The sequence below is a fragment of the Malus domestica genome, chromosome 04 (assembly GCF_042453785.1).
Source record: "Malus domestica chromosome 04, GDT2T_hap1".
Classification (NCBI taxonomy): Eukaryota; Viridiplantae; Streptophyta; class Magnoliopsida; order Rosales; family Rosaceae; genus Malus; species Malus domestica.
The window spans coordinates 4,281,991-4,297,503 of record NC_091664.1 but is presented as its reverse complement, the minus strand read 5'-3'; the positions used below and the strand labels follow the sequence as shown (position 1 = coordinate 4,297,503).

Sequence of the window (15,513 nt, the reverse complement as noted above, 5' to 3'; positions counted from 1 at the left end):
TGAATTTGAAGGCAGTAAAATTACATTTCCAGTACATTTTATAGTATTTATAAAAATAAAAAAAAAAACCTTGCACGACGCCACATGTACTTGTCGCGCAAAAACCCTTTGCGCGACGTCGAAAAGTAAACCTGCGTCGCGCAAGTTGTGATAATTTTGGCGGTGCACTTCTTAAAAATAGGCGCTTTGTTTAAATTTTCGCTATCTGTGATAAACCCGAACTCTCGCTTCTCACTCGGTCTCCCGAACTCTCTCTTCTCACTGAACCCTTTCTTCTCACTCGGTCTCCCTCATCCTCTCACGCAGGTGAATCACCCTCTCTCTCCCTTTCGCTCACTCGGTCTCTCTCTCCCCAAACCTGAACCCTCCCTCTTTCTTTCCCTCTTTATTTCTGAGTTGTGATAAATCTGAACCCTCCCTCCTTCTTTCCCCTTCTTTCGAACCCAATCTTGAACCCTCATTCTTTCCCCGTAGACCCCAAATCTCCCTTTCTTTCTTTCCCTCATTCTTTCCCCTTCTTTCGAACCCAATCTTGAACCTTTCCCCGCAGACCCAAAATCTCCCTTTCTTTCTTTCCCTCGATTTACTGTGTTGGATAATGGCCAACTTGCAAATACTTTCGGCTAGACAAAAATCCAAACAACTTTTGGCTATAAAAAATTATAAAGAAAGAAGGTGGACAACACCTTTCCTTGTTTTGGGGAGGAAAATAGGGAAAATGTTTTTTGTTCTCTTCAACACCCGTGGGTGTTGGTTCAATATGAGTACAAGTTGCCTTTGAAGCAAATAGAAAAATTGAGAGCTCATTTCGGTTTGAAGAAAACAAGAGAGAAGAAAGAGCTCTTTTTGTAGAGAGCAAGGGAGAGTTGCAGAGAGTCCAAACAGAAGAAGAAGCTGCTGCTTCATTTGATTAGTAATCATCAACCAAAGTAATTGTTGTAGTAATAGCCTTGAGCTATATGTATAGAGAAGAAATTATTCATTATATTTCTTTCTCTATTTGTTTCTTTGGTGTGTGAGAGCTATTGGGTGTATTGGGCTTTTGGGTTGTGAGATTGCCAACACTTTGTAAACTCCCATTTGGTTGATAGTGGATTATTGGGTGAGCTCCTACTGCTCCGAGGACGTACTCCAGTTACACTGACTGTGGAGGAACCTCGTTAAAATCTTTGTGTCTTTAATATTTTGTTCTTGCATTTAAATTTGATAAATTTCCTGTGGGTTAGCTTGAGTTGGTTCCAACGAGTTTGGTGCTATCCTAGCACAACAATTGGTATCAGAGCACTAGTTGCTCTTGGGTACTGTCTAGTTGCCAAAGATGTCAGACGGGCAAGATGAGAATCCTTTTGGAAGCAGCTCCGGGTTTGCAAGAACTACGGTGCAAAATGCAAAGTTCGAAGTGGAAAAGTTTGATGGCACAAACAACTTTGGGATGTGGCAATGTGAGGTCAAAGATGTGTTGGCTCAACAAGATCTACTTGCCGCTTTGGGAGAGAAGCCGGAAGCCATGTCTAAGTCAAAATGGGAGAAATTAAATTTGTGGGCTTGCTCTTCAATTCGGTTGTGCCTTGCAAAAACTCAAAAGTATTTTGTGATGCGGGAGACATTAGCAAGTGTGTTGTGGCAAATATTGGAAGACAAGTATATGACGAAAAGTGCAGAGAACCGGCTACACTTGAAGAAAAAGCTCTACCGCTTCCAATACAAAGAAGGTACAAAAATGATTAGACACCTTGATGCTTTTAATAAGTTGATTGCCGACTTGTTAAATTTAGATGAGGATATTAAGGATGAAGATAAGGCCTTAATATTGTTGAATTCCTTGCCGGACTCTTATGAGCATTTTGTTACCACTATTATGCATGGTAAAGAAACTGTGAAATTTGAAGATGTGTCAAATGCCTTGATGAATTATGAAATGAGGCATAGAGATAAAAATCATGATAGTACATCTGAAGCTTTATTTGTTAGAGGTAGATCATCGGAGATGAGGTCATCTTCTAGCAGGAAAAAATCACAGTCTCGACCTAGAGGAAACTCTAAAGGTAGAAAACCGTTGGAAAAGGATGAATGTGCCTTTTGTCATAATAAGGGCCATTGGAAGAAAGATTGTCCTAAATTGAAGACCAAAGGCAAAGAAAGTTCTGAAGCTAATGTTGCTGAGGTTGAAACAGATTTTTCTGATTTTGCTTTAACCACTTCCTCATCATTTGATTGTGCTACTAAGTGGGTGTTGGATACGGGTTGTACTCATCATATGACTCCTCACAAGGATTGGTTTTCAAGCTTGAAAGAGTTTGATGGTGGCGTTGTGTTCATGGGAGATGACAATCCTTGCACAACAAAAGGGATTGGTACAGTTCGTTTGAAGTTGCATGATGGCATGGTTAAAGAGTTGACAGGTGTTCGGTATGTACCGAATTTGAAGAAAAATCTTATTTCTTTAGGTACTTTGGAATCCAAGGGTTTCAGGTTTCATTCAGATGGACAGACATTGAAAGTTACTTATGGTGCACTTGTTGTGATGAAAGCTCCTAGATGTGGCCATTTGTATTTATTGCAGGGAAGCACTGTGACAGGTGAAGCATCTGTAGTCTCTGAAAATATGGGCACATCTGATTCAGATACTACTAGATTGTGGCATATGAGATTAGGCCATGCCGGTGAAAAAGCTCTACAAGGGCTTGTGAAACAAGGTCTTCTAAAAGGTGCCACGACTTGTAAGCTTGATTTCTGCGAGCATTGTGTCTTGGGGAAGCAAACTAGAGTGAAGTTTGGTACTGCTGTACATCAGACGAAGGGCATTCTTGATTATGTGCATTCGGATGTTTGGGGTCCTACAAAGACTCCCTCTTTGAGTGGTAGACATTGGTTTGTGACCTTTGTTGATGATTATTCAAGAAGGTCTTGGGTCTACACTATGAAGCACAAGAGTGAGGTGTTGAGCATTTTCTTGGGTTGGAAGAAAATGGTTGAGAACCAGACTGGGAGAAAGATTAAGATTTTGAGATCGGATAATGGTGGTGAATACACATCCGACCCTTTCTTTAAAGTTTGCAAAGAGGAAGGAATTGTGAGACATTTCAGTGTTCGGGGAACTCCACAACAAAATGGAGTTGCAGAAAGATTGAATCGAACCTTGCTTGAGAAGGTTAGATGTATGTTGTCTCAGTCGGGTTTAAGCAAGTCATTTTGGGCAGAGGCAGTTAATTATGCATGTCACATCATCAACCGGTTACCCTCAGCTGCTATTCAGGGTAAAACACCAATGGAGGTATGGACTGGAAAACCTTCTTCTGACTATGACTATATCCGTATTTTTGGTTCACCTGCTTATTTTCATGTGACTGAAAATAAACTTGATCCTAGAGCCAAAAAGGCTATCTTTCTTGGTTTTAGTAGTGGTGTCAAAGGTTACAGGTTGTGGTGCCCAGAGATGAAAAAACTTGTAATCAGCAGAGATGTGACATTTGATGAAGAAAGTATGTACAAAGGCTCTGAGAAGAATGTGAAAGATGTCCAACAGGTGGAGCTTGAGAAAGTTGCCTCTGGTACTTCAAATCCTATTTCCGCTGATGTCGAAGCCACTACAAGTGAAGAAGTTGGAGACCATGAGGATGTTGAAGAAGTTGAACTTGAAGATTCTATTCAAGTTGAAGAGGAAGTTTCACTTCAAGAGTCTATTGCCAAGAATAGAGGAAAGAGACAAATTACCAAGCCAGCTCGGTATAGTGACTATGTTTCTTTTGCTCTTCCTATTATCACTGATGAGATTCCATCTAATTTCGAGGAAGCCATTGAGAGTGAGGAGAAGAAGAGGTGGTGCAATGCCATGGGTGATGAGATGAATTCTCTCTTGAAGAACAAGACTTGGGAGTTAGCTAAATTGCCTAAGGGCAAGAAAGCTATCGGTTGCAAATGGGTGTATGCCAAGAAGGAAGATGCTGATGAGAAAAGCAATGTGAGATTCAAAGCAAGATTAGTTGCTAAAGGGTATGCACAAAAGGAGGGCATTGACTACAATGAAATCTTTTCTCCGGTTGTGAAGCACTCCTCAATTCGCATTATGTTAGCTCTTGTTGCACAGTATGATCTTGAGCTTGTGCAACTTGATGTGAAGACGGCTTTCCTACATGGTGATTTGAATGAAGAGATTTATATGTGTCAACCGGATGGGTATATAGTGAAAAGGAAGGAGAATTTGTTTTGCAAATTGAAGAAATCACTTTATGGCTTAAAGCAATCTCCAAGGCAATGGTATTTGAGGTTTGATAAATTTATGAGAGGCCAAAATTATTCTAGAAGTCAATATGATCATTGTGTGTACTTCAAGAAGTTGCAAGATGGGTCTTTCATTTATTTATTGATATATGTTGATGATATGTTGATTGCCTCAAAGAATGTTGAAGAGATTGAGAAATTGAAGAAACAAATGAAGAATGAGTTTGAGATGAAGGATCTTGGTGAAGCGAAGAAGATCATTGGCATGGAGATCACTAGAGATAGAGAGAAGGGTTTGGTCAGTTTGAATCAAAGACAATACCTTGAGAAGTTGATTCGGAAGTTTGGAGTTCATGATTCAACTAAACCGGTTAGTACCCCTTTGGCTCCTCATTTTAAATTGACTTCTCTACAATGTCCTAAAAATGATAAAGAGAAGCTGCAAATGAAAAATATACCATATGCAAATTTGGTTGGTAGTTTGATGTATGCAATGGTATGCTCTAGACCGGATATTGCTCATGCAGTTGGCATGGTGAGTCGATATATGCATAATCCAGGTAAAGAGCACTGGCAAGCAGCTAAGTGGATATTGAGATATCTCCATGGTACTCGAGATGTTGGTTTATGTTTTGAGAGAGATGACTCTGGTATTGGTCATTTTGCAGTTGGTTATGTTGATTCAGATTATGCAGGTGATCTGGATGGAAGGAAGTCTACTACAGGCTATGTGTTTACTATGGCTAAAGGACCAGTTTGTTGGAGGTCCATTTTGCAGTCGTCTGTTGCCTTGTCTACTACAGAGGCTGAATATATGGCAGTTGCTGAAGCTATAAAGGAGGCCATTTGGATACATGGGCTGATTAGAGATTTGGGGGTTGATCAGAAGCAGGTGGAGGTACATTGTGATAGTCAGAGTGCCATTTATTTGGCTAAGTATCAGGTTCATCATGCGAGGACCAAGCACATAGATGTACGTTATCACTTTATTCGTGAAATTGTTGGTGAAGGGGAAATCATTCTCCAGAAGATTCCAACTAAAGACAACCCCGCTGATATGTTGACTAAGGTTGTTGGTGTAGCCAAGTTTGTTCATTGCTTGAACTTGGCTCACATTTTGGCTATATAAAGAAGGCGTTGAGCAGTAGGAGTTTTGGAGCATTTGGCTCGGCATGAGTTGTTCTCTTGCTAGTGTTTGGGAGTGATGTTGTGTGCTAATTGTGTTGGTTGGCTTATCATGGCGTTTTTCGGAAGTTGGCCAAGGTGGAGATTGTTGGATAATGGCCAACTTGCAAATACTTTCTGCTAGACAAAAATCCAAACAACTTTTGGCTATAAAAAATTATAAAGAAAGAAGGTGGACAACACCTTTCCTTGTTTTGGGGAGGAAAATAGGGAAAATGTTTTTTGTTCTCTTCAACACCCGTGGGTGTTGGTTCAATATGAGTACAAGTTGCCTTTGAAGCAAATAGAAAAATTGAGAGCTCATTTCGGTTTGAAGAAAACAAGAGAGAAGAAAGAGCTCTTTTTGTAGAGATCAAGGGAGAGTTGCAGAGAGTCCAAACAGAAGAAGAAGCTGCTGCTTCATTTGATTAGTAATCATCAACCAAAGTAATTGTTGTAGTAATAGCCTTGAGCTATATGTATAGAGAAGAAATTATTCATTATATTTCTTTCTCTATTTGTTTCTTTGGTGTGTGAGAGCTATTGGGTGTATTGGGCTTTTGGGTTGTGAGATTGCCAACACTTTGTAAACTCCCATTTGGTTGATAGTGGATTATTGGGTGAGCTCCTACTGCTCCGAGGACGTACTCCAGTTACACTGACTGTGGAGGAACCTCGTTAAAATCTTTGTGTCTTTAATATTTTGTTCTTGCATTTAAATTTGATAAATTTCCTGTGGGTTAGCTTGAGTTGGTTCCAACGAGTTTGGTGCTATCCTAGCACAACATACTGAAGAAACTGTTTGATCATCAATGACTGGTTTTGTTAGAACGAGATTGAAACGGGTCACTTACCCGCTCGACGACCGGGTGAAAGATAGACTCGTAGGAGGATACAGCTCCGGACCTAGTGACGCCAGCAAAGGAAGCGAGCACTCCGACGACTACGACTCCCCTTGCCTCTCCGAGCTCGTCCGCGACTGGGTTTCACGACAACCAGTCGAATCGGGTATTGGGCCGTGGAAGGGGCTTTTTAGTTTCTTCTTTTTCTTCTGTAGGTGTATGGGTAAGGAAGGGACTTTTTAAAAAATTGGTGGAAGTTTCTGTAGGTGTATGGGTAAGGAAGGGACTAATTAGGAACAAAGAGTGGGGTTAGGAGGTAAGTCCATATCTTCCTCAGTCAGAGTAATATTCAAATTAGGGAAAAGACAAGTCCTCACTATATTTCCTTTACATTTCCTTATTTGAGCACACTGTTAAGCGGCTTCTGCTTGTGTTATCTTTAATTAACATTTCCATTTAAACAGGCTCAGAGGATTGGCATGATCAACACACTGCAAGAAATGTGTAATGCTCCACTTGGCATGATCAAAGTTAAGGTGCAACTCTTTTTTATATACGCCACTTATCCTTTTTAATTCTTCCCATTGGGGTGGGTGCAGGCAGAATAAGCATCTTGAACCTTGGCCATCATTGTTAAGTTCGGTTTGTTCTTCTTATGGTTCTGTAGCTTTAGTTGATGCTGTTGGTTCTTCCTTTCCATCATATTGAAATATACTATTAATAACAATATTAAATACAAGTGTTTGTGGTGGTTTAAGTGTATTGATTTGTACATTTAAGTACCCATCTCTGCACATTGTTTCTCATATTCTCTCTGATATGGTGGCGGGGATTTAATTTTCTATGTGTTATAGTGAAACAGATAATTCATTGGACACTCAAGTACCATTCCTCCCTTTGGTTGAGGTTTCAGTGAAGGCTTTACTTGTCATATCATCAGTAGCTCTACCTGCAGCTCCAAGTGCAGCGACACGAGTTTTGTTCTGTGCTCATCATCCATACTTGGTTGGAACTGCAAAGAGAGACGCAGTTTGGAAGGTAAATCTTTCTCATCAGTAGCTGTATAATCTGATACATTCTAATGCAAACCTTCCTAGTATTGGGCCGTGGAGATAGCTCTATGCTTTGTTTGATGCTTTTCCAAACCTCACTTGGTGTTTCTCAATTCCAAATTTGTCAATTCGGAAAACAGGAATCTGTAATATGTCTTACAGCATGGTATTTTTGAGATAGCTCTACTGCCGGTTGATTAGCTCACCTGGCCCTCAAGTTGTGCCAAGTTTCAATTTTACAATATAGACAATCCATAGTGGAGGTTACTTACATTAGTACGGAATTGATTGTAAATTTATTGTGTAAAGATAAAGTAGATCCCACTTTGTTGGCATTTATAGAAAGACCATGATGAAATTGTTTTGCATCTTTTCAGTTTTTACGAATGATAAGTGTTATTAATTTATGAAGTGATGGATCAACTTTTATGTTATTATGAAATCTGTTGGAGAAGCAGAGTATATGGACTGATATGAAATTCGTTGACATGTTTATGGCTTGGTTTAACTTTTCAGTTATTTTTTTGTGATAATTTCTGTTAAGGAGAAGCAATGGAGAAAATGATAGCTACAGAAGGACTCGAATGCATTTCTTAAAATTCTGCACTTGCTCTAAACACCAAATAGACATCTGATCAAATGATGAATTGTAATTAGAAGGATGTAAGAATGCCATCTTTGCTTATACATTGTTCTATGTGCACTATAAAATATTGAAAGAACAGAATGTCATCTTTCAGTATATACACGCAGACTCATTCGGTCTTCTCACAAAGTTTTGCAATTTTGTTCATCTGTATGTGTGTTTTGTGTATGAACATGGAGGTGTTCTTCTTGTACAAATTAAAATGTGAAAATGAAGCTATGAATTTGGTTTAGTTTGGTTTTTATTAATTTGGTTTTTTTCTTCTTTTGCAGTTTCTGGTTGAAGGGTTTTGATCTTTTTTTAATCAGTTGAAAGCGATAGACGTGGGTTTTTATTTTGTGAAAAGGTATAAATTCTCCACAGCAGATTTGCTCCTCCTCCTCCCATTTTCTCTCACTCTCTATCATATAATATGGGATTTATTTTGTGTCCTATAATAGTACTTGTTAACCATATATATCTCTTTGCAATGAATGCCTCAGGATGTGGTGTTATATGCCTAAACACGTATATGTGCAGAGGTTGATGCATTGAAGGAGGAAGTGACAACCCTAAAGGGTCAGCTTGCGATCTAGGAAGAGCAGATGAGGGCGCAGCTAAGGGCCTAGGACGAGGAGATGAGGAACTATGCCGGGACGGTGAGAGACCTTGTACAAGACATACAGATGTCCGGCCTCCAAATCTCGCTACCACCACCTCATCTTGCTCCACCTTCGACCTCAGAGCCATCTTGTCGTGCCAATACCTAGTAGCCTGATGTATTAAAATTAGTTCACTTGTAGTTTTTTCTTTTTTGTTCGAACATCTTGTATGTACATTTTCATATATTTTATAATTAAAATATAATTAAATAATTTTGCTTGGTTAACTAATTATTCTTCAAACTTTAATTATAATATTTATCAAAAATTTAAAAAAAAAAAATTATTTTTGACAAAAAAAAAAAGGGGTTTGCGCGACGAACAAACGGGCTTTGCACGACGCAGGACGTGCGTCGCGCAAAGTGGCTTTGCGCGACGCATGTTGCTTGTACGTCGCACAAAGTCTAGCGTCACTTCCTTGGCGCAACGGTTAGCGCGCGACGAATGTTGCGTCGCGCAAACCTTTAGGCAACGATTTTTGACTTTGCGCGACGAAGGTACCTACGTCGCGCAAAGTGTTTTTTCTACTAGTGTCGGTTTAATGCAATTACAATTAAGAAAATTCATCACACATTAATCCACATTCGACAAAATAATACAGATGAGTAATTACGGTACTGAAGATGTATTACATGAGAAATTAGATGGCATTGTGTGTGGCAGGAATACAAAAGGGAAGTTTGAGCTATTCGCCCTTGTCTTTTTTTTTTTTCTTTTTTATAGTGCCATTAGCTTGTTGATTGTCAACATACCAAATGGTTCGGGAAGGCAAGGCAGGGTTTGAGCTGAGAGTTTTTGTGCCACAAATAACATCGTGGGTCTGGACGCAGGACGCGTTCGTATACAGGCCAAGGCCATTGTCACTACAAGCACCACTGCCTTTGCAGATTCATTGGTTGGCGGCTCCAACCTTTGGTCTAACAAATCTTTCAGGAGCAATTCTACAGTGTCCCTCCTTGATTTTGATGATTCTTGTAGCTGGGACTCTAGCATATCCCCTGGGTGCCTTCCCATCATGACTTCAAGCGCCACCACTCCAAAGCTATATACATCACATTTATCCGTGACTCGCATAGTGTATGCAAGCTCTGCACATTAATAAAAACAAAACTGGCTACCTTAAAACATATCCCAATAAGCAAAAAGATGAACCATAAATGTACAAATTAAGTTTACATTACCTGGTGCTATGTAGCCAAATGAACCAGCATATTCTGTCCAGTTGGATGAATCAGTACTCAATAACCTGGCTATTCCGAAATCTGAGAGACGAACCTCGAAATCAGATTCAAGCAATACATTGTTGACGGTTATGTCACGGTGCACAATTGGTGGAGAGCAATCATGGTGCAAGTAAGAAAGTGCATGAGCAAGTCCTTGCACAATTTTGACTCTAGTAGCCCAGCCAAGTTCATTAACACCTTCAACTCCATACAAAGCTTTTCCCAGGCTTCCTCTCTCTAAGTATTCATAAAGCAGGAATATGCAACCCCCCCTTCTTGAACAGAAGCCATAGAGCCTTATGATGTTCCGGTGCCGGATGCTTGTCAAAGTTCGGATTTCATTCTGAAAGCTATGGAGATTAATTGCTGGAATATCATTAGAGTCTGACATGTTAAGCCTTTTAACTGCAACAACCTGGCCTGATTGCAACTTTGCCTTGTAAACCCTTCCAAACCCTCCTGTCCCAATGCAGTACTTGTCATGAAAGTCATCTACAGCCTTCACAACTTCCGCAAACGTAAACTTTACTTCCTCTTGCAATATCATTGACTCCAAACTCTCAAAGTTTTTAGAAGTGTTGACTTTGTTCGAAACGAGACTGGATTTTTTACGGAACATAAGACCAATGACAGTTGTAACCATTAATAAACCACAAACAGGCACAAGGATACCAATTAGAACTCTTTTGTTACTCTTTTCGGAATTTCTGTTGGGGCAAGTGGGTATATCGTCTAGTCCTTCTACATGCCCACACAAGCCCGAGTTTCCAACAAAAGCATTTGCTGGTGCCGATTCGAAAACGCATGGGATTGGGCCAGTCAAGTTGTTATAAGAAAAATCAAAGTCACGAAGAAATGGCATGTTGACAAATGATGGGATTTGCCCTGAAAGATGGTTGTGTGAGATATTGAGAACCTCTAATCTTGATCCTAGAATCTGAGGGATCACTCCTGTCAAGTGGTTCCTTCTTAGATTGAGCGTCAACAGAAAGTTCATATTTTCAACTTCCGTCGGAATCTCCCCACTGAGTTCATTGGACTGAAGTTGCAAAGAGACCATTTTAGTCCAATTGGAGACTAGAGAAGGAAGGATTTGACCAGTAAATAGATTACTATCTAAACCCAATTTGACGAGGTTGTTCAAATTGGACAAGGACAGAGGCAGTTCCCCGTTGAGTTGATTGGAAGCCAGAGACAAGTGGTTGGGGTTTGTACAAAGACCAAGCTCAGAAGGGATAGAAGAGTTTAAGGAGTTGTATGAAAGATTTAGGTACTGGAGCTCTCTGAGTTGGCCTATAGAGAGTGGAATTTCCCCTTCCAGAAGATTCATACTCAGGTCAATATGTTGAAGACCAGAAATCAAACCTATATTGTCCGGAATCGTGCCAGAGAATCGGTTATTAGCTAAACCCAATTCGACGAGGTTGTTCAGATTGGACAAGGAAAGAGGCAGTTCCCCATTGAGTTTATTGGAAGACAAGTACAAGTAGGTGAGGTTTGTACAAAGAACAAGTTCAGAAGGGATTGATGAGTTTAAGGAGTTGGATGAAAGATCAAGGTACTGGAGCTCCCTGAGTTGGCCTACCGAGGATGGAATTTTACCTTCCAGAAGATTCATACTCAGGTCAATACGTTGAAGACCCAAAATCAAACCTATATTGTTCGGAATCGTGCCAGAGAATTGGTTATTAGCTAAACCCAATTCGACGAGGTTGTTCAGATTGGACAAGGAAAGAGGCAGTTCCCCGTTGAGTTGATTAGAAGCCAGGGACAAGTGGGTGAGGTTTGTACAAAGACCAAGCTCAGAAGGGATAGAAGAGTTTAAGAACTTGTATGAAAGATCAAGGTACTGGAGCTCCTTGAGTTGGCCTATCGAAGGTAGAATTTGGCCATTCAAATTATTTTGAGACAAGCTGAGGAACGTCAAGTTCCGGCATTGAGATATAAATTCTGGGAATTCAGAATGATATAGATTATCACCTTGCGTAGACATATCAAGGTAGGTCAATGAAGGCATGCCTGCAAATTCTGACCAATCTTGATCAGTATAGTTAAAATTGTTTAATCCAAGGTCCATGTACCATACCTTTTGGAGATTGCTCAGTTGATGAGGGATGGTACCAGAGAGACTGTTTTCGCGGAGATTTAGATACTGAAGCTCTGTTACCTGGTCAATCTCAGATGGAATTTGTTGATCAAAAAAGTTGTTGCCCAAGTCCAAAGATATGAGCCTGGAGAGATTTCCAATGGCATACGGTATACGCCCTCCGAAACTGTTGCCATTTAGATTGAAGTGGGTGAGATTTGGAAATAATGGAAAGTCGAAAAGGGACAGTGATCCGATAATGTGCATATTGGAGAGGTCTATTTTGGAGACTGTTCTGGTTTTGGAGCAGGAAATGGCAGTCCAGTTGCAGAGGTTGTTGAGGTTGGTGAGGGACCATGAATTGAGTAGCCAAGGTGTTGCTGATGATGATGGTGAAGAAGATAAGCCGTCTTTCCATTTGACGAGCGATTCTGCTTGTTTTCTTGGAGATATAGATGTCGTTTTGATCAGTGGGAATGCGGACAGCAGCAGGAGCATATAAAGAAATGTCATGGTTTAGAGTTGCAGTATGATATGTTTTTTCGCCAGTTTGTATGCGTCAGAAATAAATATGGGAGCTAGTAACAACTTTGGAGGTGCAGAGTTTCTAATCCTTTCTTTACGCTTGGAATTTCTGAAAGGATTTTCAACTGAATCAAGAGCTGTATGGTGCCATTGTTGACTGGCCCGGTCTAGTCTTCCCGTCAAGCGTGGAGTTGACGCATATAATATCCGTCGTGGACGTCAGGCGTGTGGGTTGAGGCATGTAATCGTATGGCACACACGAAAACGGGGTGCAGTCTCTCCTGTGGGAACTCCAAGATTTGATACTACGGTCGGACCCATGTTCCTCCAAGAAATGCATTTGGGCTGGAAGTGGGTTGTGGGGTGTAAGCTGGGCTTGGGTTTAACACGGCAAATTACACACAGATTGAGATAGGTACTTTTATTCATTTAAAGTTTGGAAGTGGGTGGTTGGCATTGGTGTTTGGATCAGACCGAGATGGGTTGTTGTCGGTGGGTGCGAGATTTAGTGAAAGGAAACCACACACAGATTGAAGAAGGAAGAGGTAGGTTCTGCGTCATCGTCATCCTTTCCGCTCTTCGTTTTCTATTTGTTTCCTAGAAATCTCTCGAATTCTCTTTTCGTTTTCTATACCGAATTTTTCTAGCCATTTTCTTCCAATCGATCCCTTTTAGGAATTCAATTTCCCCACTTGGATTCGCCCTTCAGTTGCTTATATTGCTTCTCATAAGAAGAGAGACGACTCTGTGCAATAAGCTAGGGAAAGGAATTTGTATACATTATTTGTTAATCTGATTCTGCTAAATATTAATTTAATGTAATTGTTTGCCTTGTACTTTTGCCTTTTAGAATTATAACGTTTGATGGTTATTTTGTGTTTCGGTTTAAGCATTGGTCCATCTCATTTTCCATGGTGAAGATATCTGCAAAGTACTCTGTGGTACTCTCTCTCTCTCTCTCTCTCTGACAAGTTCCGATCTCGACATCCTTAAATACCATGATAGGCATGTGCTGGCCGACAACTAAAATAAGTAATTACAAAGGAATACATCCATGCAGAATCATGTTCAGAACATAAAACTAATCAAGAATAATATGAAAGAATCATTATGAAATAAATGGGATTACCAAGAAAGTGGATCCTACACCGAGAGGGCTTGAAGATACCTATGCAGAAATATCCTGAGGTCGGGATTGTATGCCTCGATTCTCATTCTCACTCCTAAGGGGACGTAAAACCAAAAATGTGAGTGGACCAAAGTTTATAATAATAAACTAATAATACGAAAACCGATTTCTTACTGAACATACTAACCTCCTGTTTTGAAAATGTATATAATACTACATATAGTTAGTTTTCTGAAAATTCTATCATGCTATGAAATCATTTGTAAAACAAGTATGGGTAAAACCATGCTCAATAACGGTGCAATCATCGCCCGAAGGTAAATCCATAAATCTCATCAATATTGTACTATCTAGGACTATCATAGTCACACACCCGAAGGTAAAGCTGTACGACATTGGGTTACGTCAATGAAGAAACATGGTAGGCCCCATCACCCGAAGGTGAAGCTATACGACTCCGGGTTACGCCAGTGAAGAAATATATAACATCACACACCGACACTAGCTGTGGTTAGTGAAGCTATCCGACAATGGTTTCCTCAGTGAAGCTGCGGATATGACATAAATATCTCACTTCTCATTCGCCAATGAAAATGCATATGCAACGCTATGTGAACATCATGACTATAGCTTTTCGTGTCAATCATGGGAAATCTTGATCTCTCTCTGTTTGTTGAAATTGGAAGTTGGGGACGAATGCATCCTCTTCTTTGAGAAGAAAATCGACAACTTTTTCCCAGTTCCAGGTTCAGTTCTTGCCTTTTCTTCTGTTTTATTTCTCGGTATCTTTAATTTCTGTCTGTCTAGCACTGTAACAAGAAACCCTAGTTCCCAAATCCCGTATAATCAATTCAGTCGCACTCTGAGCTGATCTTCGTTATTAGCCCTTGTGTTTGGAAAGTGTTGCTTTTTCTTCTTCCACATTACCCACTTAGGGTTTTGGTTTTAGCAGAAAGCCCCCTGCTTTCTTCTGTTTGTGTTGTGTTTCGTGAAGAAATTGGAGATGGGGGGTCAAGATTTGAGGCCCACTGTGTCTTCTCTCAAGCGTCTGTGTTTCCCTGATTCCTATTCCGATTCTGATGATGCCGTTACAGTTTTGGGTGATACGGTCAAAAGGCAGAGGATTCATGATTCAGATAATGGAGGACTCGATTAGGGGTCCTCAAGCAGCACCACCGAAGCATATGATTGCTGGGATGATGATCTGTTAGGATCCTTAATTGACGAGTTTGAGCTTTTGCCTGATTCTGCTGTTGCGGCCTCTGCTGCAGACGAGGCTGCTGTCGTACCTTAGCTAACTACTCATCTCCGTCATCATCATCACGAGATTGAGGAGCGGCCAAGAACCACGGATGAAAGAGAGTTGGATGATGAGGAGGACTTCATCACTGAATTCTTTAATCATATTGGAGGAGAGGATGATGAAGACACAAATCAAGATCATATACATCAAGCTACTGAACCTGATCACATTACTCTGCTCATCACCATCATCCCGTTCCTTCCCTTTCAAATCATTATTTTTCCAGTTGTGGTTGGAAACATTGGAAGGCCACGGGCCTCGGTTCTCCATGTTCTCTTGATTTGCTTGCTCAGTATCATCATCATCTAGAAGCGGAGCAGGAGGAAGAGGACTTTACACGGAGTATACACGCCTTGCGTGAATCAAGTTGTCAAGCTATTAGCGTCAGCTCTTGTTTTTATACTAGTAGTAGGGTTCAAGAATTCAGATGAGCACGGTTACCTTTCAGCTTTTTCTTTCCGACTTCTGGTTTAATCATAGTTAGTTTATTAGTTTTCAGTCTTTTTATTTACACGGAAGATGTGACATAGAAACAAGCGCAATGGCGTTCTAGGATTCATATAGCCGACCCCACTTAGTGAGAAAAGACTTTGTTGTTGTTGTTGTCGTGGATAGAATAGTTTTCAGTCTGTTATTTCGTCTAGTTGGTGGTCTTACTCTGTATTGTTGTCAATCTTGAGG

General features: G+C 40.4%; 2 protein-coding genes and 1 long non-coding RNA gene across 5 annotated transcripts; 1 reads left to right on the top strand and 2 right to left on the bottom strand.

Annotated features, from left to right (window-relative positions):
- Positions 1-5,896: 5,896 nt before the first annotated feature.
- On the top strand, positions 5,897-8,779 carry LOC114823073 (uncharacterized). 3 transcript variants are annotated; one of them, XR_011579906.1, is made up of 5 exons: positions 5,897-6,442; positions 6,494-6,763; positions 7,082-7,265; positions 8,198-8,271; positions 8,408-8,779. It is a non-coding gene; the product is annotated as an uncharacterized lncRNA (long non-coding RNA). The 3 variants fall into 3 exon arrangements; XR_003771213.2 differs by having other exon boundaries at positions 6,154-6,543; positions 6,692-6,763; XR_003771212.2 differs by having other exon boundaries at positions 6,155-6,763.
- Positions 8,780-9,124: 345 nt separating this feature from the next.
- On the bottom strand, positions 9,125-10,667 carry LOC114823071 (MDIS1-interacting receptor like kinase 2-like). The gene is made up of 2 exons (XM_029098379.2): positions 9,748-10,667; positions 9,125-9,654 (listed from the first exon to the last, which is right to left on the bottom strand). Exons 1-2 carry the CDS (start codon positions 10,649-10,651, stop codon positions 9,284-9,286), a joined length of 1,275 nt encoding a protein of 424 aa, XP_028954212.2. The 5' UTR covers positions 10,652-10,667; the 3' UTR covers positions 9,125-9,283.
- A 67-nt stretch (positions 10,668-10,734) lies between these two features.
- On the bottom strand, positions 10,735-11,866 carry LOC114823070 (LRR receptor-like serine/threonine-protein kinase RGI2). The gene is made up of 2 exons (XM_070820944.1): positions 10,847-11,866; positions 10,735-10,740 (listed from the first exon to the last, which is right to left on the bottom strand). The coding sequence occupies exons 1-2, from the start codon at positions 11,864-11,866 to the stop codon at positions 10,735-10,737; spliced, it is 1,026 nt and encodes a 341-aa protein (XP_070677045.1).
- Between the last annotated feature and the right edge of the window lie 3,647 nt (positions 11,867-15,513).